The sequence below is a fragment of the Crinia signifera genome, chromosome 7 (genome assembly GCF_055691185.1).
Source record: "Crinia signifera chromosome 7, ASM5569118v1, whole genome shotgun sequence".
Taxonomy (NCBI): Eukaryota; Metazoa; Chordata; class Amphibia; order Anura; family Myobatrachidae; genus Crinia; species Crinia signifera.
The window spans coordinates 44814907-44841374 of record NC_139223.1 but is presented as its reverse complement, the minus strand read 5'-3'; the positions used below and the strand labels follow the sequence as shown (position 1 = coordinate 44841374).

At 45.4% G+C, this 26468-nt stretch overlaps 1 protein-coding gene across 2 annotated transcripts in view; it reads left to right on the top strand.

The window, feature by feature from the left end:
• IQCE (IQ motif containing E) overlaps nucleotides 1-26468 on the top strand; it is a 75503-nt gene that overhangs the window by 36516 nt on the left and 12519 nt on the right. For both annotated transcript variants that reach the window (XM_083152962.1, XM_083152961.1), the window contains exons 13-17: nucleotides 20216-20379; nucleotides 21709-21764; nucleotides 23839-24032; nucleotides 24130-24210; nucleotides 25499-25598. In XM_083152962.1, coding sequence (XP_083009088.1) covers nucleotides 20216-20379; nucleotides 21709-21764; nucleotides 23839-24032; nucleotides 24130-24210; nucleotides 25499-25598 — 595 coding nt within the window. The remainder of the gene's footprint in view (nucleotides 1-20215; nucleotides 20380-21708; nucleotides 21765-23838; nucleotides 24033-24129; nucleotides 24211-25498; nucleotides 25599-26468) is intronic.

The following is a 26468-nucleotide window of genomic DNA, read 5'->3' as shown; positions in this document are numbered from 1 at the left end:
CGGGCTCCCAAGTGACAACAATTCAATTAGACGAATTTATGAAACACTGGAAGAAAGATGAAATTAACACACCCCCTACTAACTGGATGAATTTAGTGGCAAGTAACGGCCAGCCCATTCCATGTAGTGGTTATTGGGAAGCAGAGATAGAAATTGGAAACACCAAGTTACCAGCGCAGGGCTGTCTAATCTCCACTGATAAGAATGAATATTTCCCACCTGTCATCATTGGGATGAATGTTTTACGCAACTGTCCGGACGAGATTATTTATGCCCTGAAGACCAAGATATCTTTAGTTCCGCCAGGTGAAAGGAGAATCTTACAGCAGACCATTCGTTTTCTACAAGGCCAAAGGAATTTCGCTAACAAGCTTGGGGAAATAGGAAAAGCCCGAATTGCGGACCGGAATCCTGTTATTCTTCAACCAAATTCTGAAACGGTTGTATGGTGCAAGGCCCGAATGGGACCAGGAGGGCTCGACTACGAAGCATTGATTGAACCATGTGACAATGAAGGCCAGAATCCATTTGTGGCTGCCCGGGCTCTAGTCTCGGTACATCAAGGGAGAGTGCCAGTTCGGATACTAAATCCTCAGTCTTATCCGGTGCGGATGTTTCGGTATTGTCCTGTTGCCAAGATCTCACAAGTAACGTTCCAAGAAGTATTAGGAGAAGTATTAACGGTAGCGCAACAGGGGGCAACCTCCGAGGAGCATGAATCTCACTCAACTGAATGTTCCTGGTTGAAAGATGTAAAGATTGGTGATGAGGGCACTTCAGAAGAACGAAGACAAGGAGTGATCCAGGTTGTGTTGAAAAATAGTGCCGCATTTAGTAAACACGCATCCGATTTCGGCAGGGCCCTGGGAGCTTGTCACCATATTCCGACTGGAACGGCTCATCCTATTAAAGAACGGCATCGTCCTTTGCCCCCTGCTCTGTACCAGCCAGTACGCACAATGTTGGAGGAAATGAAAGAGTCCGGAGTGATCAGGGATAGCTGTAGTCCATGGGCAGCACCGTTAGTGATAGTGAAGAAAAAAGATGGAAGTCTCCGGTGTTGTGTCGACTATAGAAAGCTCAATGCGGTAACCCATAAGGACGCCTATCCTTTACCGCGTATTGAAGAAACGTTAACCGCATTAAAAACTGCCAAGTTTTTCTCTACGTTAGACTTAACAAGTGGATACTGGCAAATCCCAATGGCCATCGAGGATCAAGAAAAGACCGCATTCACCACCCCAATGGGCCTTTTCGAATGGGACAGGATGCCATTTGGGCTGTGTAATGCACCTGCGACATTCCAACGCGTAATGGAGCACTGTCTTGGGCACCGGAATTATGATATGGTCCTCTTATATTTGGATGACATCATCATTTTTTCTAAATCATATTCTGATCATCTGCAACATCTCGATGACGTACTCTCCCAGCTGACTAGGTACGGACTCAAATTAAAACCAGCCAAATGTCATCTGCTGAAACCTCGTGTGCAATATCTGGGCCATATAGTTAGCGCTGATGGAATCGAGACAGATCCTGAAAAGACCCGTGTTGTGGAAGATTGGCCGATTCCTAAAACCCTTAAAGAAGTTAGGAGTTTCCTAGGGTTTGTAGGATACTACAGACGATTCATCAAAGGGTTTGCCAAAATCGCTACCCCACTACATGAACTTTTGCGTGGAAAGTCAGGTGCGGATAAGAAGAGCAATATCCCTGTGCGGTGGGTTGAGGTACATCAAGAAGCTTTTGAGCAGTTGAAATCTTCATTATTGAAAGCTCCGGTATTGGCTTACCCAGACTATGAACAGCCCTTTTATGTCAGTACAGACGCTAGCCATCAGGGACTAGGGGCCGTCCTGTACCAGAAAGAAAATGGAAAGAATAAAGTAATCGCCTACGCCAGCAGAGGTTTAAGAAAAACTGAGAGAAACAGCGAAAATTACAGTACCTTTAAATTAGAATTCCTCGCTGTAGTTTGGGCAATCACAGAAAAGTTTAAAAACTATTTAGCCGCGGCCAAGGTAATAATAACCACCGATAACAACCCATTGGCCCATCTTCCGACAGCCCACCTGAATGCTCTGGAACAGAGATGGGCATCGAGACTGGCAAACTTTAACTATACTATCCAGTACGGTAGCGGTAAAACAAACAACGCTGCCGATGCTTTATCCCGCTTACCCACGGATGAGTTAACGGAGAAAGAGGATGAATTGGAAGATATAGAGACTCCGCCATTTAGTCGTTCTAGAGTCAGGCAGAATGTCATTCGAGTCAACACAACAGATGAGGACCAGGAGAGTCCAGGAATTGATTGGAGTGCAGTTCAGAATCAAAGCTCCATCTTACAAGAAGTAAAGCGCCTGATACAGGATGACGTCTGGTTAACCAAGGAACAGAGAAAAACCGCAGACCCCGAGTTGATAAAATTGTTGCGGCATCGTGAGAAAATCTATTTCAGGAAAGGAGTAATGATTAGGAGCATTGTCGATCCAGGAACACATCAAAACCTCCAGCAAATAGTCGTGCCCAGATCACAAGTCGAGCACTTATTGTTAGCATATCATAATGAATCTGGACATTTTGGGATGCAAAAGACTGAGGCTGTGTTGAGAAGTAGATATTTCTGGATAGGGTTAAAATCAGACGTGGAAAGGTGGTGTCAGAATTGTGCTGTCTGTTCCCGAAAAAGAAGTGCTGGACCGACGCAGAAGGCCCCTTTACTATCACCAGCCAATATCCCCTTGAACTAGTGGCTCTTGATCACGTAAAGTTGGATACGAGTTCGCAAGGATACCAATACATGCTCACTATAACTGATCATTACAGCAAGTATATAGTGGCCGTCCCAGTGAAAGACATGACCGCAAAGACCACAGCAACGGTCTTTCTAAATAAGTTTGTTCGCCCTTACGGATATCCAGACCGCATCTTAACAGATCAAGGTGCTGCTTTTGAGTCACAATTGTTCAAGGAACTCTGTCAGCTGTATGAGTGCAAGAAGTTAAGGACCACTGCCTACCATCCTCAAACTAACGGATTGTGCGAGAGGGTTAATCAGACCCTGATTGGGATGATCAGAAGTCTTCCAGTTGAAAAGAGATCCAGATGGCCAAGCATTCTTCCAGAGCTTACCTATTTATATAATAACATCGAACACTGCTCCACGGGATTCACACCGTATTATCTACTGTTTGGCAGAAGGGGCAAGCTCCCTAAAGATTTGGAACTGTTACCTGCATTAAATGACTCTTTTCCCCCCGAAACGGATTGGGTACAAGAACACCAAAATCGGATGAAACTTGCTAAAGAAATTGTGCTACAAAAGATGGAGACAGTGCATCAGCGACAAGAGCAAAATTATAACTTAGACGCCCGAGCGATTCCCTTACCGCTGGGAAGTCGCGTGTGGAAAAGGAAAAATCACCGCTCTGGAAAGTTAGACGACAGATGGGAAGAAGAGCCCTATCAAATTGTAGGGGTCCCAGACGACAATGTATTCACGTATCGGATAGAGAGACAAACTGATGGATACAATAGTGTGGTGCATCGCAATCAACTAAGATTGTGCACAACTGAGCTGTTACCGTCTACTATGAAAGAGGAAATTGTAAGGGGGACCCGATTCCCTGAAGAAGAAAGGGGCAATCCTCGTACTGACCCCATGGCAATGTTAATGCTTATGACTGGGCCTGTTATTATGGGGACTGGTTGCCCACGCTCACAAAGTTCATGTTATAGTCGTCATGAAATTGTAGTTGATGATAATGATAGCATTGCTTTGTCAAAGATAGACATGTCTGAACCGGAATTAAGAAGGTCAGAGAGAAGTAATAAAGGTCATTTACCTTTACGTTATAGAGAGTAGCTTTGTATGCAATTGTTATGTATCTGTTTTATAAGTTGTAATATTTTATGTAAGTATGCGTGGGGACACGCAAATTTCTAGGGGGGTTGTGTGTAATAACCAGAACATGTGGTAATTGATGTATGGTAACTTTAAAAAGATGAACTGTAATCCCTCATAGAGGAAATAATGTGTCAGACTCTCACAGAGAGTGACTTGAATAACAGATGCTGTTATGTGACCTGGTACACCCCTCAATGGTGACATATTAGACTGGTCGGACTGGATGACCAATACATAAGAGCCCCGGACTATACCATTTCCCCTGCAACATAGGGGTAAACTGAAAAGCCTCTCCAAGACACTTAAAAGTGACATGTCACTGTTAATAAAGTTGGGGTGCTCGAGCCCCACAACTATGTACCCATGAACTGTGGAGGTCGCGTGGGGAGAGATATAAAAAGGAGTGGAGCCGTTGACAGGGCGGTTGGTGGCTGAGTCAGGCAGAGTAACGCAGCTGGGAAGAAGTGGAGAGCGGCTGGAAATAGCAGAACTACGCAGCAGTGGATAGCGGTGCTGGGGGAAACCTAGTGACGGCAGAGCTGCGCAGCAGTGGAAACAGCGGTGCTGGAAGCGGGTAGGATACTTGCCAGAGTCCCGCATCTGCTGTCAGCCAGCGGAGATCTTCCCCGACAGCGCGCACAGAGCTAGTACCGGGAGAGGAGATGGTTCCCTAGAGAGGCTGGGAAGGACAGCGCTACGCAGCTAGCAGGATACAGCAAGGAAAGGCTGGGGCAGAGACTGCAAGCTTACCGGGTCTCCTGACAGGCAGCGGAGGTCAGGTCCCGACAGTTCCGGCACTGTCTGTGCGGGGAGGAGCAAGCGGCGATTGACAGCACAAGTGAGGGAGGAGGCTGTCTTCCCCCGGTGGACTGGCTAGCTGTACCCGCGAGCGGAGGGCTGATTCCCGGTGACCGGAGGCTGGAGGATCCATTGGCACTCTGGTCCACCCGGAGGTGTGACCCCGCCCAGCGGAGGGGGTCCCGGAATCAGCAGTGAGGCTCCAACATAGGCGGCGCCCGGTGACAGAGGTGCGGCCTGGGCAGAAATCCACCAACGGTAGGCGGCTGATGCCGAGAGAAGGAGGGTTAAGTTGGTGACGCACTTAGGCCCTGCCAAAGGGGGTGTAGCAGGAGACTGAGCCCCATTGTATTGTGAGCTGTCAAGCAGTTAATTAGACTGGCGCTGTTGCCACCTCTGGACTTTGTTTATCGTAGCAACCTGCTCTAATGATAGTGACAGGCATAGTAGAGTGAGACTGCAGCCACATGTCATCGTACTCACCCACAGCTAAAAGCGAGACAAGCTGCCTATAGTGACAGTAGGGAAATTGCATGTAGGATTTCCCTAAAGTCCTGGAAATCACCTTATACTAAAGGCTGACACCTGACAATACAGAGAAACTACTGGGAGGGCTGCACAGCATAAGGAGAAGAAGCGATACTTCAGCCCTGTATAGATAAATGTGATAGACTGCTGGGACCTCACTGCACAGCGCAGGGAAGTGACATTGTATTTGGAGTTAGCTGAGAGAGAGACAGGGAGCAAGAATATAAGCTATATTTACCAGGTTCATAGACAGGAGCCTCTAACCCCGTAGTTATTCTATAATACAGCCTATAACCCAGCTATTAACCCAAACGGAAAGAAATAGGAGTGAGAAGATATTGCCTTTGGGGGTATAGATGGAAAAGGACAAAGTTACAATACATATTAGCTAAAGCTAGCAGTTTGGAGAAGTGACTTCCCAAGATACTTACCAGAAGGAGAGTACATTGTTCATCAGGGTCAAGCTGCACAGAATCTGCAACGAAAACTAGACAGGATCAATTATAGCATTGCACCAAATATTGGAATACAAATAGAAAGAGAAAAGATACATATCTCTCCAGTTGTCCCCAGTAAAGATTAGGGACGCGTCATATTGCCACACAGGATTATACATTGTATTGAGAACGCTCCAGTCTTCAAAGGGGAGTAATTGAGGGCCCCAGAAACATTGTAGTAAACTAGAATTGGACTAAGTTAAGACTTTCTGCCTATCCATATGAAACTCCTTTTGGGACCTGCAGTATATGGTTCTGTAAAGAAGTATGGTGTAATACCGTGTAATGTTTTAGAGATAAGCTTGACGCATTACCTTAGAGTTGGTAGTGTATTTAACGTGTTAGTGATTTAAACAAGCATCTAGTTAGAAGCACAGTAGTTTAATTAACATATCTACCAAAGCAATTCTACGGGGTTGCCAGTAAAAGTTAATTGTACATGACGTTGATAGCAGTAACCATTTACCATTGTATGATTCTGCAAAAGTTGAAAGTTTATCCATATGTTTGTATACTGTAAATTTGCAAACCAACATTTGTTCAGAAAATAAAACTAATATACTTACCAATACTGGAACAGTTTTTGAGAGGATTCTGCGAAGAAGAGATAATCTGCAAAACAGAAAGGAACAGAGCATTACAATAGAATCCCAGTTTATTACAGGTGGCACACTTAAGCGGCAATATCGCCGGGAGTTGGTGCGCTCCCGGCGGTCCTGGCAGTGGCACCCGGTCGTTTCCGCGTCCCACTAGACCACCAGGGATTTTTAGCTGAATGGGGATCCAGCAGTCCCTGGGGTTCCAGGAGGGGACGGAGCTTCCCCATTTTCTCCGTCCCAACCCCCCCTGGCGGCTGCCTACTCGGTTTTTCCCGCCAGGGGAGTCTTCTCTCCCCTCCCCCTCTCAGCATGAGAGATGCTGCTCAGGTGCAAGTCAGAGCGAGCAGAGAGAAGGGCACCCGGCCTCCCCCAGACCTTACAGTCAGGGACCAGGCTTGCATTCCCTGCTACCACACTATCTCAGTGTGTGTACAGGGTTGGTGTGTTGCCTTTACACTTCCTGCTGTATTCTCAGCAGTGTGTGTATATATGTGTGAAACTTTTACCTCAGTATTTGCCTGAGGAGTGAAGTGATAGTTTCTGCACCCTCTGTCACGCTGACCTGGTGTCAGGTTACACTGTTCCCCACCTCACTCCTTTGTGTTGGTGTCGGGTCCTAGAGGCTTTTTACTAATGTAAAAGAAAAAAGCATCTCTGCTGGGCACTTGCAGTCACACAAGCAGACAGATCATCAAACAGTACTGGGTTCAGATCCCAGGATTGGCCCAACCTCACAGCTAAGCAGTGTTGGGCCTGGTTTGTTCTTGGATGAGAGACCACAGTAATACAGATCCTGTAGGTCTCCTTCCCAATCTGGGGCGGCATATTAGAGAACAGGCTTCTCAGCAAACGTTCTCCCGCCTACTCGTATGTACAAACTAAAGCACAAAGGCACATAGCTGATTGCAAGCCACAGGCTTACCTAAGTGTGCTGGTGTACTGCTCTTATACACAGTACGTGCCTATCTGCACAGAATATACCTGTCTGCAAGCCACATGCTTACCTAAGTGTACTGGTATACTGTTCTTATACACAGTATATACCTGTCTTCAAGCCACATGCTTACCTAAGGGTACTAGCATACTGTTATACACAGTTCATGCCTGACTGCAAGCCACATGCTTACCTAAGTGTACGGGTATACTGTTCTTATACACAGTACATGCCTGTCTGCAAGCCAGATGCTTACCTAAGTGTACTGGTATACTGTTCTTATACACAGTATATACCTGTCCGCAAGCCACATGCTTACCTAAGGGTACTAGCATACTGTTATACACAGTTCATGCCTGACTGCAAGCCACATGCTTACCTAAGTGTACGGGTATACTGTTCTTATACACAGTACATGCCTGTCTGCAAGCCAGATGCTTACCTAAGTGTACTGGTATACTGTTCTTATACACAGCACATGCCTGTTTGCAAGCCACACTCTTACCTAAGTGTACTGGCATACTGTTATACACAGTTCATGCCTGACTGCAAGCCACATGCTTATCTTAGTGGGCTGGTAAACTGTTCTTATACACAGTATATACCTGTCAGTCTTACAGTCCTCTGTTCCTCCCCCATATAGGGGTGGATGGCATAGGACAGGGGCTTATTAAGGCAGTCTGCTTACCCTGCCTGTGCTGCTGTGAATTCTACTGAATATTTGTATAAACATATTCAGCAGCAAAGGGTCAAAAGTTCACTGCTATCCTGTAGTGCAGTAATATATAGTGTACTGCAGATGAGGTATACTGCTGTCCTAGAGTACACAGAATATGTGATGTACTATGGCTATGCTAGTCTGCTCTGTTGATTACACAGAGTAATAATTGGGTTGCATTGTGGATTATTTTTTCCTATGTTGCACATAGTAATATATAAAAGTACATGTCACACATGTGGTATGCTACTTTTTAGTAGGACGATAAACTGCCCATTCCGCAGTTACTCACAAGGGACAGTTGGCCCCTTTGGGTGAGCATTACTAATATATGCTTTGCCAGGATGCAGCGATTCAGTCCCAGCGGTTAGGACTTGGGCAGGCACTTAAGGCCCCTTTGGCTATAATGCTTTGGATGCCTCTATACACTTTTTCCCATCTCCGCTGGGAGCAGCGGAAAAATTCAAGATGGTATTGGGTCTCCCTATAGTGTCTAGTCTGCTATGTGAACATTGGTCCTGCTACCTAAGGTTCGGACATTCCTCCCTAGAGGGAGAAACGTTTACAATAACTGTGCCTTATTGCTGATCTCTCCACCTAGTGGAAAGTACAGTATATCCTATTCTAGAGCGTTTGCTTTGGGGTTAGTTTTCAGTCTATCGAATAGACTGGTTCTGATTACCAGGCGTCATGGCCAGGTAATGGGCCACAACTCATACTCGGAGTACCTGGTTCAATGCACATAGTGCATGCGTACTCAGTAGATACAGTCACTCCTGTCAGGGGACACTATTATACTGGTACCTTCCCCTCAACCTGGCACAGTTTTTTTTATTCTGACCTGTTCCTCGTGAAGAAGCCGGACAGTTCTTACGGCCCATCCGCAACCCGAAGCAGCTTTCAGGATGTGGTAGTTTGTAGCGGTTCCTTCATTTTGCGGTCCAAGATCACCATTATCTATTCACGGCCTTGCCTTTGGCACTGTCAACGGACCCGTGAGTTTTTAACAAGGTCATAGCCATCATGGCAGGGTTCTTGCGACCTATGGCAGTCCATCTATTGCCATATCTGGACAACCTACTAATCTTAGCATGGTCTCCAGAGACTCTTCACAGACAAACTGACCTTAGACCTGTTTTCAATGCCATGGCTGACTAATAAAGAAGTCCAGCATGGTCCCACCACAAACTATGATTCACCTGGTGGTGCTCTTCCTCTGTGCCCCCCTGAGAGCATTCCTCAAGTATTGCAGAGTATATATTTACCGATGCAGAACGGTCCTGGGGAAGCTGGTATTCTGTTGTGAAATTACAGAATTTTCCAGGCTACACTACACACCTCTGCAACTGGAGATGCTCCGCCATTGGAACCATTCTCCAATAGACCTCGAAACCCCAAAAGTTTCTTCTTTGGTGGTTTTATTCCTCCAATCCTTTGGAAGGGAAGTCAGTTCTCCATTCAAGACTGTACACTTGAAATGACCAATGCGAGTCTTAGAGGTTAGGAAGCGTTCCTCTGTAGCTTCTCCTTGCAGGCTTGGGTGTTTAGAGAATAAGCCAGGCTTCAACATAAACATTATGGAGCTCCTAGCCCTTTTTGGGCGCTGACCTGTGCCCTTCGTCTGGTTCTGTCCGAGACAGAGAGAGACCAGTTGAGCAACGCCATGGCAGTGGCGTATATAATTCACCAGGTTGGGACTGGGAGCATGGCCGCCATGAGAGCAGTGCTTCTGATCCTTTACTGGGCAGACCACCATCTTCTTGCACTGTCTGTGGTACACATCCCAGAACTGGAAAATGGTTTAGCTGAGTTTCTCAGCCAACACATTCAGTCAGGCGAGTGGGCTCTCTACAAGGACAATTTCCAGTTGTTAATAGATCACTGGGGCCTCCCACAGATAGACCTAATGGCCTCGTGATTTAATCGCAGGCTTCAGCATCACAGATCAGCAGTGGTTTTTCTCCTGGCCCCATACTGGCCTCAGAGGGCTTGGTTCATAGACCTCCTCGTCATTTCCGTGGAGACTCCTCAGCGGCTTCCCTTGAGGTGGTGCTATTGTAGAGTCTGTGCCTGCACCCGGATATTCCCAGGTTGGCTTTACTGGCGTGGCTCTTGACATAGAACTCCTGAGGAAAAGAGGACAGAAAGAATGCCTTTTGTGGGTGCACCTAAGAATAATAGAACTCATAATACATAACTTTTAATAAATCCATATAAAAATTATCTGCGAAATATAAAACCAAAACATACAACAATCACACAAAATAAAAAGGGGAGGACATTCCCCTGACTCAGTGTGACCCCCTGATCACCACAACCCCAATATATTGGTAAGTACTGTATATAACAATAACGGAGTGGATATTCTCCTAGGGTAGCGGTAATATTAGGACAAACAATGTCTGTCTCACTTATGGAGAGATAGTAAGTGAAATAAGGGTGAGGTACGCACTTATTGAGGACAAACCTCTAATAGTGCTGCCTTCAACCTTAATCTCCACTAATGTGCACAGGTGCTTGGAGGGCTGGTGAACCCAATCCTAAGGTGTGTGAGCACGCACTGACTATTTTCACAGATAAGTAATAGAGGAGTGGGTATTCTCCTGTATGCAGCGTATCAGCAATAGAGTCAGTGAATCAAATACTATCTCATATAGTTAGAAAGTAATGAGTGAGAAAGGGTGAGGCACGCACCTATTGAGGACAAACCTCTAATAGTGCTGCCCTCAGCCCAGGTAACCGCTACCGCTCACAAATGCTGGCGGCTGGTGAACCCAATTTGAGGTGTGCAGGGATGCACTTGCCTCGTTCACTTCAGCTTGTTCTGACAGCGCTCAGTCTGGCGCCAGACTAGCGTGTCAGTCGTCGGGCGGACCGCTCTCAGTTTTCGCGCAGCAATACAGATTGAAATTTCAACATTGTAAGTGGGGAGGGTTTTAAGACACACTGAGTGTGTCAAGACGGTCAGCGTACGCTTCGCAGTGAACGCTTCCTCAGGACCACCCGGTGGGCGCCCGGAAGCTCCTTTTATTCCTCCTATCTGTTGAATATTCATGAGCTGAACGGGGGTGTGTTCCTCCCCCTGTTCGTCATTGGTGTGACTCTGTGACGCGTAAATCTTACTGTCAATATGGGAAACAATGCTCTCGTCAGAAAATCTATTGGGTCTTGGATACATCAAAATCATGGGGTAAGTGCCTGTTTGCTGTGCGGGTCTGTGTTAAGTCAGAGACCGATCGCTGCTATTCCATAAGTCCGTGGTTGAGGATTTTGCTGCTGGTCGACATGTCACGTGTCGACCTAAAAGGTATGTATGCACCGATGGTCAGAAATCTCATGAGGTTTCTCATGTGTAACAGTTGTGGTGTGTATACCGATACGTAGAAGTTCTGTGCACTTGCGGCTTGCCGGTACTGTGACTGGTCGACATGTCCCATTGGTGTGACTCTGTGACGCGTAAATCTTACTGTCAATATGGGAAACAATGCTCTCGTCAGAAAATCTATTGGGTCTTGGATACATCAAAATCATGGGGTAAGTGCCTGTTTGCTGTGCGGGTCTGTGTTAAGTCAGAGACCGATCGCTGCTATTCCATAAGTCCGTGGTTGAGGATTTTGCTGCTGGTCGACATGTCACGTGTCGACCTAAAAGGTATGTATGCACCGATGGTCAGAAATCTCATGAGGTTTCTCATGTGTAACAGTTGTGGTGTGTATACCGATACGTAGAAGTTCTGTGCACTTGTGGCTTGCCGGTACTGTGACTGGTCGACATGTCCCATGTCAACCAGAGAAACGCTTGTAAACACTTATTGGCAGGGATCCGAAATGGATACTTGTCCCTGCATATGCTTGCAGTGTATACACAGATACATAGCTGGGTCAGAGAGATACTCAGACTTTGCTGACGATATACCTGCCCATAGACGCATGGGCGGTATATGCTCCACTGCTATTGGGCGCATCATTGTATGTCACTTTGCAAAGTTCTGTATTCTGTAAATTTGTGTAATATACAGCGTATAGATCGCAGGGACTGCTTGTCTCAATATTTGAAAGGTAAAAATGCTCACGTTAGTGTATTTAAGTTCACTTCGTGCTGAGCGTGAAAGATTCATGAGTGATATGTGATCGTGAGTGTGAATATTCATATCATATTCTGCTCCTGTAATTCCGAAGAGCTCGTGAGAAAGAACGCCTTTAATTTTGAATTAATTCGACCTTATAATTTAACAAAGACATAAATAAATAAATAAATGAGTAAGTGCTGGAAATTGGGGATAGGAGTGATGGATAATGCATCTAAAATGACTCGTGGTTGACTCCGGTGAATATATCGTGGGATAACTTACATGAAGTGCAAAAAAACAGAACAAACGTGTCAAAAATAACCAAAGTGATGAAAACGTGATGAAGATTAAGGCAGATGAAGATTCTTGATATATTCCCTGTGGTAAATAAGTGATTCGTTCCTGGGCCAACCTAGGACCAGGGTAAGTAGGGGGTTAGAATGTGCTGAAAATGGTGAGTATGTCAAGGTATCTGGTCCCTGTCATCTCTCCTGGAAATCATATGAGGTTCAAAAAAATTGCAAAAATAGTAATAAATTTATTATTATTAATAAAATAATATTACACCTGAATAAGGGATTAATGAAGGTGAGGGAGATATATTGTCCCTTAAGATGGATAATTGGTAAATATGCGCATCAATGTAGCAGGTATGTGTGATGCTTGTCTTGTGTCAGCACATTATCATATGGGACTTAAATGATGCTATAGAAGTAAATCAGTTAAATGAATTGATGAGGTAGAAATAAAATAAGACCAGTGCATGTAGTTTAGCTGCATAATGTATATGCGATGAATCGCATATATACAGTTGAGTGGCATGAGAGGAGAGCTTCCCTTGTTGCTCTCTTGTAAAGTGACAGCTGTCATTGGTCATAGAAAGACCGTGTATATATTCTCCTCATTCAAGCCTGAGGGGACCAGGGTTTGCATGAGAAAAATGAGTCGGGTTTCTTGCTTGAGCAGTTCTTTATCAATGTCGCCCCTCCGGGCGCCCAGTACAACTTGTAGCATCCCGTATGCTCGGAGGCCCTTGGTATTCCCTTGGTGGTACTTAAGGAAATGCTTGGCTACTGGTGTCAGGGTCTTGCCATTTAGGTCATCTCTTTGGGCATATTTGATACTCGCTAGATGTTCTGACAGACGGGTCTTAAATGGCCTTTTGGTTTTGCCAATGTAATGTTTCCCACAGGGGCATTCCAAATTGTATATAACCCCTGGGGTATCACAGGTGATGTATTGATTGATCCTGTGTACTTTCCCATATCTGTCCGTGTATGTGTTGCGGGGTGCTATATAAATACAGACTTTGCACGTCCCACATTTAAAAGTACCCTTTTTGCGAATTATAGTCTTAGTGGGTTTCTCAAAGTGACTTTGTACTAAGTGGTCCCTGATATTCTGGCATCTCCTCCAGCTTATGTCAATGCGGTCACCCAATATTTCACCAAGGTCCTTGTCGCTCTTAAGGATTCCGAGATGTTTATTGAGTGCCCCCTGCACTTGACGCCATTCCTGGCAGAATGTGCCGATAAATCTGGTTTTGTCATTGTCATTTGTCTCCTTTCGTTTGTTTGGGACCAGCAGTTGTTCTCGCTTGTATTTGTGTACCTCTCTTCTGGCTTTGCATACGGATCTCTTACTATAACCCCTACTCATCAGTCTGAGGTCTAGTTCGTCCGCTCTTTTTTCATATGTGGTATCTTCCGAACAATTGCGCCTTGTCCTGAGATATTCGCCCTTGGGTAGGCCCTTCCGGACTGGTGGAAAGTGTGCGCTTTCATTATGGAGTAGCGAGTTGGTTGCTGTACTCTTTCGGAAGAGGTCTGTGACCAATGACCCATCAGTACTGACGCTGATGCGGAGGTCCAAGTACTCAACCTCTTTCTGGCTCACATGGCAGGTAAGTTTGAGGTTTAGGTCATTGGTGTTTAGAACCTCCAAGAATGTCATAAACAGAGCTATGTCTCCTTCCCACAGTATAAGCAGGTCATCAATGTACCTGAGCCACATCAATATGTGTACTGTGAACCTGTCATTGTGGTCAGTGAATACATGTTCCCGCTCCCACCATCCCAGGTGGGAGCGGGCGAATATCTCAGGACAAGGCGCAATTGTTCGGAAGATACCACATATGAAAAAAGAGCGGACGAACTAGACCTCAGACTGATGAGTAGGGGTTATAGTAAGAGATCCGTATGCAAAGCCAGAAGAGAGGTACACAAATACAAGCGAGAACAACTGCTGGTCCCAAACAAACGAAAGGAGACAAATGACAATGACAAAACCAGATTTATCGGCACATTCTGCCAGGAATGGCGTCAAGTGCAGGGGGCACTCAATAAACATCTCGGAATCCTTAAGAGCGACAAGGACCTTGGTGAAATATTGGGTGACCGCATTGACATAAGGTGGAGGAGATGCCAGAATATCAGGGACCACTTAGTACAAAGTCACTTTGAGAAACCCACTAAGACTATAATTCGCAAAAAGGGTACTTTTAAATGTGGGACGTGCAAAGTCTGTATTTATATAGCACCCCGCAACACATACACGGACAGATATGGGAAAGTACACAGGATCAATCAATACATCACCTGTGATACCCCAGGGGTTATATACAATTTGGAATGCCCCTGTGGGAAACATTACATTGGCAAAACCAAAAGGCCATTTAAGACCCGTCTGTCAGAACATCTAGCGAGTATCAAATATGCCCAAAGAGATGACCTAAATGGCAAGACCCTGACACCAGTAGCCAAGCATTTCCTTAAGTACCACCAAGGGAATACCAAGGGCCTCCGAGCATACGGGATGCTACAAGTTGTACTGGGCGCCCGGAGGGGCGACATTGATAAAGAACTGCTCAAGCAAGAAACCCGACTCATTTTTCTCATGCAAACCCTGGTCCCCTCAGGCTTGAATGAGGAGAATATATACACGGTCTTTCTATGACCAATGACAGCTGTCACTTTACAAGAGAGCAACAAGGGAAGCTCTCCTCTCATGCCACTCAACTGTATATATGCGATTCATCGCATATACATTATGCAGCTAAACTACATGCACTGGTCTTATTTTATTTCTACCTCATCAATTCATTTAACTGATTTACTTCTATAGCATCATTTAAGTCCCATATGATAATGTGCTGACACAAGACAAGCATCACACATACCTGCTACATTGATGCGCATATTTACCAATTATCCATCTTAAGGGACAATATATCTCCCTCACCTTCATTAATCCCTTATTCAGGTGTAACATTATTTTATTAATAATAATAAATTTATTACTATTTTTGCAATTTTTTTGAACCTCATATGATTTCCAGGAGAGATGACAGGGACCAGATACCTTGACATACTCACCATTTTCACCACATTCTAACCCCCTACTTACCCTGGTCCTAGGTTGGCCCAGGAACGAATCACTTATTTACCACAGAGAATATATCAAGAATCTTCATCTGCCTTAATCTTCATCACGTTTTCATCACTTTGGTTATTTTTGACACGTTTGTTCTGTTTTTTTGCACTTCATGTAAGTTATCCCACGATATATTCACCGGAGTCAACCACGAGTCATTTTAGATGCATTATCCATCACTCCTATCCCCAATTTCCAGCACTTACTCATTTATTTATTTATTTATGTCTTTGTTAAATTATAAGGTCGAATTAATTCAAAATTAAAGGCGTTCTTTCTCACGAGCTCTTCGGAATTACAGGAGCAGAATATGATATGAATATTCACACTCACGATCACATATCACTCATGAATCTTTCACGCTCAGCACGAAGTGAACTTAAATACACTAACGTGAGCATTTTTACCTTTCAAATATTGAGACAAGCAGTCCCTGCGATCTATACGCTGTATATTACACAAATTTACAGAATACAGAACTTTGCAAAGTGACATACAATGATGCGCCCAATAGCAGTGGAGCATATACCGCCCATGCGTCTATGGGCAGGTATATCGTCAGCAAAGTCTGAGTATCTCTCTGACCCAGCTATGTATCTGTGTATACACTGCAAGCATATGCAGGGACAAGTATCCATTTCGGATCCCTGCCAATAAGTGTTTACAAGCGTTTCTCTGGTTGACATGGGACATGTCGACCAGTCACAGTACCGGCAAGCCGCAAGCGCACAGAACTTCTACGTATCGGTATACACACCACAACTGATACACATGAGAAACCTCATGAGATTTCTGACCATCGGTGCATACATACCTTTTAGGTCGACACGTGACATGTCGACCAGCAGCAAAATCCTCAATCACGGACCTATGGAATAGCAGCGATCAGTCTTTGACTTAACACAGACCCGCATAGCAAACAGGCACTTACCCCATGATTTTGATGTATCCAAGACCCAATAGATTCTCTGACGAGAGCATTGTTTCCCATACTGACAGTAAGATTTACGCGTCACAGAGTCACACCAATGACGAACAGGGGGAGGAACACACCCCCGTTCAGCTCATGAATATTCAACAGATAGGAGGAATAAAAGGAGCTTCCGGGCGCCCACCGGGTGGTCCTGAGGAAGCGTTCACTGCGAAGCGTACGCTGACCGTCTTGACACACTCAGTGTGTCTTAAAACCCTCCCCACTTACAATGTTGAAATTTCAATCTGTATTGCTGCGCGAAAACTGAGAGCGGTCCGCCCGACGACTGACACGCTAGTCTGGCGCCAGACTGAGCGCTGTCAGAACAAGCTGAAGTGAACGAGGCAAGTGCATCCCTGCACACCTCAAATTGGGTTCACCAGCCGCCAGCATTTGTGAGCGGTAGCGGTTACCTGGGCTGAGGGCAGCACTAATAGAGGTTTGTCCTCAATAGGTGCGTGCCTCACCCTTTCTCACTCATTACTTTCTAACTATATGAGATAGTATTTGATTCACTGACTCTATTGCTGATACGCTGCATACAGGAGAATACCCACTCCTCTATTACTTATCTGTGAAAATAGTCAGTGCGTGCTCACACACCTTAGGATTGGGTTCACCAGCCCTCCAAGCACCTGTGCACATTAGTGGAGATTAAGGTTGAAGGCAGCACTATTAGAGGTTTGTCCTCAATAAGTGCGTACCTCACCCTTATTTCACTTACTATCTCTCCATAAGTGAGACAGACATTGTTTGTCCTAATATTACCGCTACCCTAGGAGAATATCCACTCCGTTATTGTTATATACAGTACTTACCAATATATTGGGGTTGTGGTGATCAGGGGGTCACACTGAGTCAGGGGAATGTCCTCCCCTTTTTATTTTGTGTGATTGTTGTATGTTTTGGTTTTATATTTCGCAGATAATTTTTATATGGATTTATTAAAAGTTATGTATTATGAGTTCTATTATTCTTAGGTGCACCCACAAAAGGCATTCTTTCTGTCCTCTTTTCCTGTGAAATTCCATGCCTGTGGTAGCACACCCTCAATACTTACATGTAATAATTACAGGATTATACTTATTACTAGGAGGGTCCGTTTGGTGAAAACACTGATTACGTCATTACCCTGTGCGACTGACTTTTGCCCTCTCTCTTATTAGAACTCCTGAGGACTAAGGGTCTTCCTCCTGTGGTGGTCACGACCGTGATCGCGGCAAGAACACCATCCTCATCCCGAATTTATTATCGGGTGTGGCAAACCATTTACCATTGGTGTTCAGTTACGGGATTTGAGCCACAAGACTTCTATTTGTCTCGGTTCGGTCTGGATCTGGCCTTGAGATTAGCCTTCTTCAAGGTACAGGGTTGACCAATTTCCATCCTCTTTCAAAGCGGGCGAGCCAAAAGGTTTCCGACCCAGACCTTTTTTTCCAGAAATTGCGTCATATACAGACTTCCTTTGTGCCACCTATCTAGCCTGGGGGCCTGCGATTAGTATTGTCGGCCTTCCAGCGCTCTCCATTGGACCACCTGGATCCTGTGGTTTCAAGTGGCTCTCTTGGAAAAGTCTTATCAACGTTTCTCCTTATCGGGGTTTTTGTCCTGATAGGGCGGTTCTCTGTATCCGCATGGAGTTCCTACCTAAAGTTATTGCTCAATTTCATATGTATCAGGAAATCGTACTCCCAGCCTTTTCTTCCTCAGAGGACTCTCCAGAACTTTGTTCTTTAACTGTTGTCAGAGCTCTATGGCTCCGTTGGTCGAACTATAGACATCAGCAATTCAAATACTTGTGTTGTTTGATGCGGCCATGCGCATTCAAGTGCTTTGTTTTGTGGTGTATGATGCGGCCTGACGTTATAGCAAACTTGGGCCCGCTGGCGGCACCTCTCTATCAAACAGACGTATTTGTCTTCGCATATGCCAGTTCCTTGGTCTCTTCAGGCCTATTCTACTCGTGCAGGAGAACCCAGTTGGGTGGCTCGGCAGGAGACATCTGCAGAGCAGCTGTGTCATGTGGCCTCTTGGTCACATACTTTCCTTAGTTTTTACCAATTTGACACGTTCGCCACAGCAGTTTCTGCTTTTGGGTGCCGTGTCCTCAGTGCAGCTCAGGTGCGTTCCCTCCCGTAAAGGGACAGCTTTGGGACGTCCCACTGTCCCAGTGACCACCATTGGTATGATAGAAAAAAGTGGATTTTGGTCCTACCTGTAAAATCCTTTTTTCTGAATCCATGGTGGACACTGGGCGCCCACCCTCACGCACAGTGCTGGCAATAGGGGGGTTCCTTCAGAAACCTTTTTTCCTCCTTCTGGTTGCATGGTTTCCTTTTTCTCTTTCTCTTCCTGTTCCTTTATGGCTAGCTGTTGAACAAACTGAAGCCTGTAGGGGGCGTGGAGGAGGAGGAGCCTGGGCTGCACTCAAAGAAATATAATCTCCTTGGTGCCTGTAGCTGAAGCTCCACCCACACCCCACTGTCCCAGTGTCCACCATGGATTCAGAAAAAAGGATTTTACAGGTAGGACCAAAATCCACTTTTTTTTTTCTGTGAACGGGCATGCTATTATTTGTGTGTATGTTTTTTTTTTTTTTTTTTTTTTTTTAAAGTTCGGCTGTTCGGAGCCGCTCATTAAATATTCATATATTCACTTCACACTGGTCCCAGCTTATTATGAGCGGGACCAGTGAAACGGCTCCCTACCCCTGTCCCCTGACAGCTCTCCTGGGGGGGCAGCTTCTGCTGCCTGAGTCCCCGGGAGCCCTCCTTCTCCCCCACAAATTCTGGAGCAGGCAGGGAGGCCTACATCTCCCTGCCTGTCACCTTCCCCCGGCTCCCTGAGGCATTCGCCGCAGGGGTTAAAATTCGCCGTCAGGGGCAGCGAGCCCATGCAGCGTTGAATAGGGTGACAGGGAGGGCTGGCAGCGAATCCTAAACAGGATTTGCTGCACATGGAGAAAAACACATTGAATACTCCCCACTGAGTATCGGAGACCCTGAGGTGTTCTACTATTTGGATAGTGGTAGATGCTCAATTAGTTTAGTAATACCATTCAGGTGCATGAGAGGGAATGGTTAATCTTATGTAAGTAAAAATACATGGTTTCCCCCAGCTTAATGAATGGCATTCGTAACCAGTCTAGACACTGCATGATAATAGAATTCAGAGATATTGGTTACATATATTTGCGCAAATGTATGATATGCCCCCAAGCCATCGTCAAAGCTTCTCTGTATATTGGGGGTCCCTAGTGCTATATCTAAGTGCACGGTGCGGCACCCCAAAAAAACCGCATAAGCTAGAAAGCCCAGTGCGGCATGCCAGTGAGATACTATAGTGTTAATAGAGATTAGTGAGCGGAAGCCGAAGCGATACATAGAAAGTGAGAGAGGGGAAAAAAAATTAAATGTAATTAAAATATTAAAGAAATAGTGTTAGTGAGATGTAGGGGCGTGCTGCACTAGAGCCACCCAGCTCAACCAGTCCAGGGGTACCGCACCCCACACCACTGTTACCCTAAATTGGATCTATGATTAACCAGCAAGGAGCCACATGAAAATTACTCCTTACTTAATATATATAATATTTGTGCAAATATATGTAACCAATATCTCTGAATTCTATTATGTAGTGTTGAAGACTGGTTACTGATACCATTCAGGGGGGAAAAGTATTTTTTACTTAGTGTTCTACTATTTGCCAGGTTATATAAGGGCTTCATTAGAAAGTGCGGTTTGTTTTGCGTTAGATCTCCGCCAGAAAGCCGAGATTCCCTGAAGAGACAGAAGGCGCTGAACGCGGCTCTGCTGAAACTGGCCAAACAAGTCAAGGAGCTGCAGGATGAGAATAGAAGTCTGAAAACCGATCTGGACAGAGCCATGGCCCCATCCCCTACATCAGCCAGATCCAAAGGTAAAATCTACCAAGCATACGGTCACTAGGTCGACATGGGATTAAGTTGACAGGGTCATTAGGTTGACATGGGGAAGGTCAACAGCCAAAAGGGCGACGTGGGGGTTTTCACTTTTTTTTTTTTTTTTTTTTTTTTTTAGACCTGGTATTTCATGCCGTACCATCCACTAGGGCGTGGTGAGAGGATAAAATGGTATTCTGAGCGTTTGACTGTTAACCTTCACCATGTCGACCTAATGACCCTGTCGTCATAATGTCATGTCGACCTTCATGCATGTCGAACTAATGCTTGTTGGCCTAGTTGCTGTCTGTCCAATGATCTATACCTGTTATGAGACTGTGTAGTCTCTTATTAACTGCACTGGTCATATATGGAAATGGACTGAAAATAATTAGTGTGGAAGGTGGTTTACTACTAATCCTATAGATTGTAAGATTGCAGCAGGGCCCTGCTACCTCCAAGTCTGTCTGTTGTTACCCAGTTTGTTCTATCACTGTCTACTATTGTAAAGCGCAACGGAATCTGCGCTTAAGAAACGGTAAAATACAAATTAACTTTTTCCCAATGTCTCCACAAGGTGGCGATTTATAATACATTTTATAAAGTTTATCAAATGGCAAAAACCAATAGGGCTTGACCACAATTCATACCACCCGCAAATTTCCGGGTTAAAGCTTTTCAACCCGAGAATTTGCTGAAAAACCCGAGTTTTTCTGTGGTGTGAAATGGTCAACACGGGTTTTAAATCCCGGCACCCAAACCCTACTCTCGGACAGGGTCAGAGTGCCGGGATTTAAGACCCATGTTGACCCTTTCACACCACCGAAAAAACTGGATTTTTCAGCAAAGTTGAAAATCTTTATGACCCGGTAATTTGCTTCTGGTGCGAAAGGGGTATGACTGTTCTAAAGACAGGCTAAGTGAGGATTCCCATTCTTCTAGGTCAGGGGTTCTCAAACTCGGTCCTCAGGACCCCACACATTTTCCAGGGCACCCAGCAGGTGCACCGGTGCACTCATTTCTCATTGACACGTTTGAAAAGATCCAGAGGTGGAGCTAATTATTTCACTTTGATTCTGTGAGTAGACCTGCAAAACATGCATTGTGTGGGGTCCTGAGGACTGAATTTGAGAACCCGTGTTCTAGATTTATAGAATACCCCCTACTTTTGTTAGTGTACCAGCACTTGTGGCAGTGCAGCCGGAACCAGTGACATCACTGATCCAAAACGGCGACCTACTTTGTGAATGGAGTAGGGTACCATTTGAGTATATGATAAAATGGTAATAATCCTGTTCAGTTGCTGTTTTCTGTTATTTTATGTCTAGATTACAGTGAGTGGAGCAAACAGAGGCTGGTGAGGAAAATCTCAGGACTGGAAAAGGTGAGTGCGGTGCTATAACTAACCCTACACAATCAGTATTGTCCTAGCTATCCGTCATGGAGTGCAGTTCCAGGTTCATATGCATTTTCTGTACTTTAAATATTAGCTGAAGGTAATCATGCACAAAACCAAACCCATATCACCTGATTCTGAGACTGTCCCAAATGTGACCCTGTACGCATCGGTTGTGCAAAAATATGCAAATGTCAGAGCTATCTGGATTTATACTGAGAATCCCACTGGTGTCGCCGTTCCACCTTTTAACCCTATACATGTACAGCATAGGCTATGGTAGTATGACGCTGGAGCTGTATTTATCTGTATGTACAGATGTCAGTCACAACAAGTAGCCTCCTACTTCGATGCTATGGACAGTATTCAATTAGAAAAATTCTCTGTGCATGGCGAGAGATTTTTTTCTCTCGCCATGCACTCGCCCTGTTCCGGAGGGCTCGCTGCCACTCCTGCTCCCACTATGCAATGTGGTTAAGACTCGCCGCCACTCGCGGCGAGTCTTAACCCCTGTGGCAGGGAGCTGGCAGGGAGCCGGGGGACGGTGGCAGCCAGGGAGATTAAAGTCTTCCTGGCTGCCCCAGAACATATGTGGAGGGGAGGAGGGCTCCTCGGGACCCAGGCAGCACAAGCTGCCCCCCCTATAGCCAGCGGGGGACCCAGTATTCACTGCACCCGATCGTGCATATGTAATGATCGGGTGCAGTGAATATATGAATATCTAATGAGCGGCTCGAGATCTCCGTCCCCCTGCTGGCTGCTCTGTGTAAAAAAAAATAAAAAAAAAATAACAATTTCAAAATATTTTTTTTAATTAAATATATATTCATGTGCTATAAGCACATGAATAAAAATAACATGACCCTTCACAGAAAAAAATTCCTGATTTTTTGACACCAAAATTTAAAAAAAAAAACCTTTTAGTTTAAAAGTTCACATTCCAGTTCTCCATGAAAAGATGGAGAATTGCTACACGGAGAAAATCACTTCAAAAGACGGCGAAAATATCACATTGAATAGGGTGGTTCACTTTTGGAGAGCAAAATGCTCCTTCCAACGCGAAAATAGCACAAACTCGCCATAAAACACGGATAATTTTTCTCATTGAATACTGCCCAATATATGAGAGGTAACCGCAGAAGTCACTGCCTTCATCCTACCATCTACTTGAAGGATTGTGGAGTGTATGCAAATTGGAGTCAGCGGCACGGTTTATTCTGTCTGTATGACCCATCTATTTTCAGCCGGAGATCTCCACTGATTAATTGTGTACACACACACACACACACACACACACTGCATGGCTTTTGCTTGACATATTCATTCCAATGATCTTTTTGACATTTATAGATCAAAGGCATTTAAATCGCAGAGGAATTCCGGCTTTTTTCAGCTCCATGTAAAATGTATTTATAAGGAAAACCACTGATGTTCTCCCATCGGGTATGGGTCATAGGGTTGACACTATGATTGTCGACATACATTTGGTTGACTACTAAAGGTCGACACATGAAATAGCTTGACATGGTTGGAGAGTCGACAATGGGACCATATTCCCTCCCATTGAGCTCAATCTGTGTGCACCCATAGCGTTTTTGCTATCTGTTACATGTTCAAGTGTCTTGTGAGTCTACTCAATGAATTAAAAGTTATGTTTTAACGATATGAGTGACACAACAAAAAGTTTTTGACATCAGCGGCCCGCCCTCAATCACTCTGCGAGTAGCGGGCAGAGGCTAGCCTTGGCTCGCTGCCTTTGCTCAGAACCCGCACGCATGCGTACTGTGCATGTGAGGTTGTTTGATAATAGCTAACTGGTCTGATTCAGGCCTGTAGTGGTAAAGTAGGCGCAATTTGACAAATGTATATGTTCTGAGCCTGTTTGCTGGGACTTAGCCGCTGTGTTTAGGAAGATGCTACAGAGCGTTGGGAAATTGCAGCAATATGGTGTCCCAGAAAAACTGGAAACTGAAGAACAAAAACCAGTCCTGAATAAAGCTGCTTCCCAGTTCTTGGTGTCGGTAAGTACAACGTTTACTTATTTTCTTTCATAATTCTGTAGAAATTAGAAACCCGAGCGGAGAACTCAGAGCCGACCAAGTCGTCGCGAGTCACCGCGATCCCTGGCTCCGATCAGGGGGACGGGCCACCAAATCCGAAGTCTGAGCTCCAGGAAGAATGTGACCGATTGAAGAACTTGGTCAAAAAAGTAAAAGAAGATCGTGCGGCTCTGCAAGAGCGACTTGGAACAAAGGAGTGAGTGAGCCGCTTGTGAGCGCGGTGTCCGGGGTTTTACCTGAGATGTACTACAAGTCACAGCATAGATATGAGAATTACATATATTTCTTTGCAGGTCAGAGTACAAGAAACTGCAGCAGGAAAAGACGGATCTAGAGACACAGCTACAAAAGTTAAAGGATAAAAAGGATGATCGGTAAGTGCTTCTAGTGTTGTCTACATCAATAATATCAGCCAAACCAATATGTGTTTCCGATTTCGCAGCACTGTGCAGCATACACTGGATAAGATTAAGTCTTAGTCTTTATTTTGTAGCAGCATACCAGGTAATCAGCATAAGCAAGGATGGTTACAGCATTGCAGCATGCAGGTGTCACAGTATAGTAGAAACTCTTCAGAAGGCTCCAGTGGTCCCTGCCAAAGCCCACACCGCCGGCCTATCACCTGGGCAGCTATTCCACCATCAGGAGCAATAGAGGGAGGTAGATTCAGGGGAGATGTGAGGAAGAATTACTTCACAGAAAGAGTAGTAGATAAGTGGAATAGCCTACCATCAGAGGTGGTAGACGCAAATACAGTAGTACAATTTTAAACATGCTTGGGATAAGCATATTGATATCCTTACAAATAAATAAGGATCAAATATGGTTTGAGGTAACATGTTTAAAAAAGGGGGCAGACTAGATGGGCCAAGTGGTTCTTATCTGCCGTCACATTCTGTGTTTCTAATGACCATCTGCCCTAGAAACGGTTATAGCAGGAAAGCACAGGTGCTGCTAATTAGCCCAACCCTGATCACATCAGTTTCCCTGCTGCTATAAAACCTGGACCGGATCCTCCACATTACTTTCATGTGGAGGTATGCTGTCCCTGCCACAGTGTATGTATCCTCTATCAGCTACTGCTTGTAGACAGCAAGTCGCAGATCTCAAGGGTTTTAGGGGTATGGGCATGGGTCATAAGGTGGACAGTCAATGGGTCGACCACTCTTGGTTGACACATGAAAAAGGTCAACACAAGCAATGTCAACCTATGGCCTGTTGAACAATAGTGGTCGTCCTATTGACTGTTGACATTCTTTCTGCCCAGGCATCATAGAAGGGAATCGCTTCTGCGCTCGCACCAGATCTGGATGGTTGGAGTTTGCTCGTGCACATAGATTGATCCATCTATCGGAAGTCCACACTTTCTGTGAATTGGGCAGCAACTAAGCCGTGACCATTTGATCACGCGGAACACATCATTGTAGTACACATGAGGCTCGTTGGTGTGAGGCCCTATACTAATGGTGGTACTGCAGACATAAGAACAGTGGGCAGGATAGGGCAGGCACACAGATACATTGGCATAGACTGGTACCCAGGTTGCCACAGCCATACATGCCTATGGATTAGGCTCAGTCTACATTATAATCTGCAGTGTGGTCACTGAAGTATGATACAGTAGGAGTCTTAACACCTTTCTTACATATTTTCTTCCAACAGAGAAGAAATTAACCGGCTTAGCCAAAAAATAAAGAGGTTGGAGGCTCAACTGGAGGAAGAAAGACATGAGAAGGAAGCGGCCATGGAAGCTCTGAAGAAGGTGAGTTCATATTTGTTATTGTGCAGTCATATTACTTATAGCATGTACTTCATTTTCATGAGCTGTCCCCTGGATTATAAATTGGAAGCATTCCGCTCCCACTACTACTGCTAGAGGCCCTCACCCCGACCTCCGCTCTCATCCTTGCTCCAGTGGTCCGTTTTGCAGATGTTGAATGCTGTGGTTATCTGTCACGTCCCAGGTCATTGGAGGGATAGCATGGTTTGCTCGTCTCTCACTGGTGTCCAGACGTCATGATTACTTTCAGCCTGTGTTGGGACTTAAGGACCACTGTACTGCTTTTTAGGCACAATGATAAGAAGGAGAACAGGTGGTGATAATGGCCTCTATCTGATCTATACATAGTGGTAGGGATGCCAATCCGGGGGCATTTTTTCAATCCCAGAATTCGGGATTGAAAAATGCCCAATCCCTGGATTGGCTTCCCTAATAATAAAAATCCACCCCGGCCGCCCCGCACATTTACTTACATGTGCGGTGAAGCCGGGTGGGTGGGCGATGGAGCCAGGCGGGAGGGTGGGCGATGCAGCCAGGGTGGGTGGGCAGACTCATGGAGGAGACGGGCTGTGTGGTCTGCGCAGCGTGACCTCGGACGTTGTCACACTGCATAGAGCCGCTCTGCCGGGGACGGGAGAAGCCGGGCAGCATGCGCAGTCTAATCACAAATCACAAGTTTGGAAACTTAAATTCTGGCGTTTTACGGGCCAAATCCTGGGATCCAGGCGACAGGTTACACAGCACAGGTTACACAGCGCTGGTCGGGATACATCCTCGAGGCTCTCGGACGACAGTCACCTGGCGACAGGTAAGCAGTGTTAGCCACACTGGTTTCTTAAATACCCTGAGGGT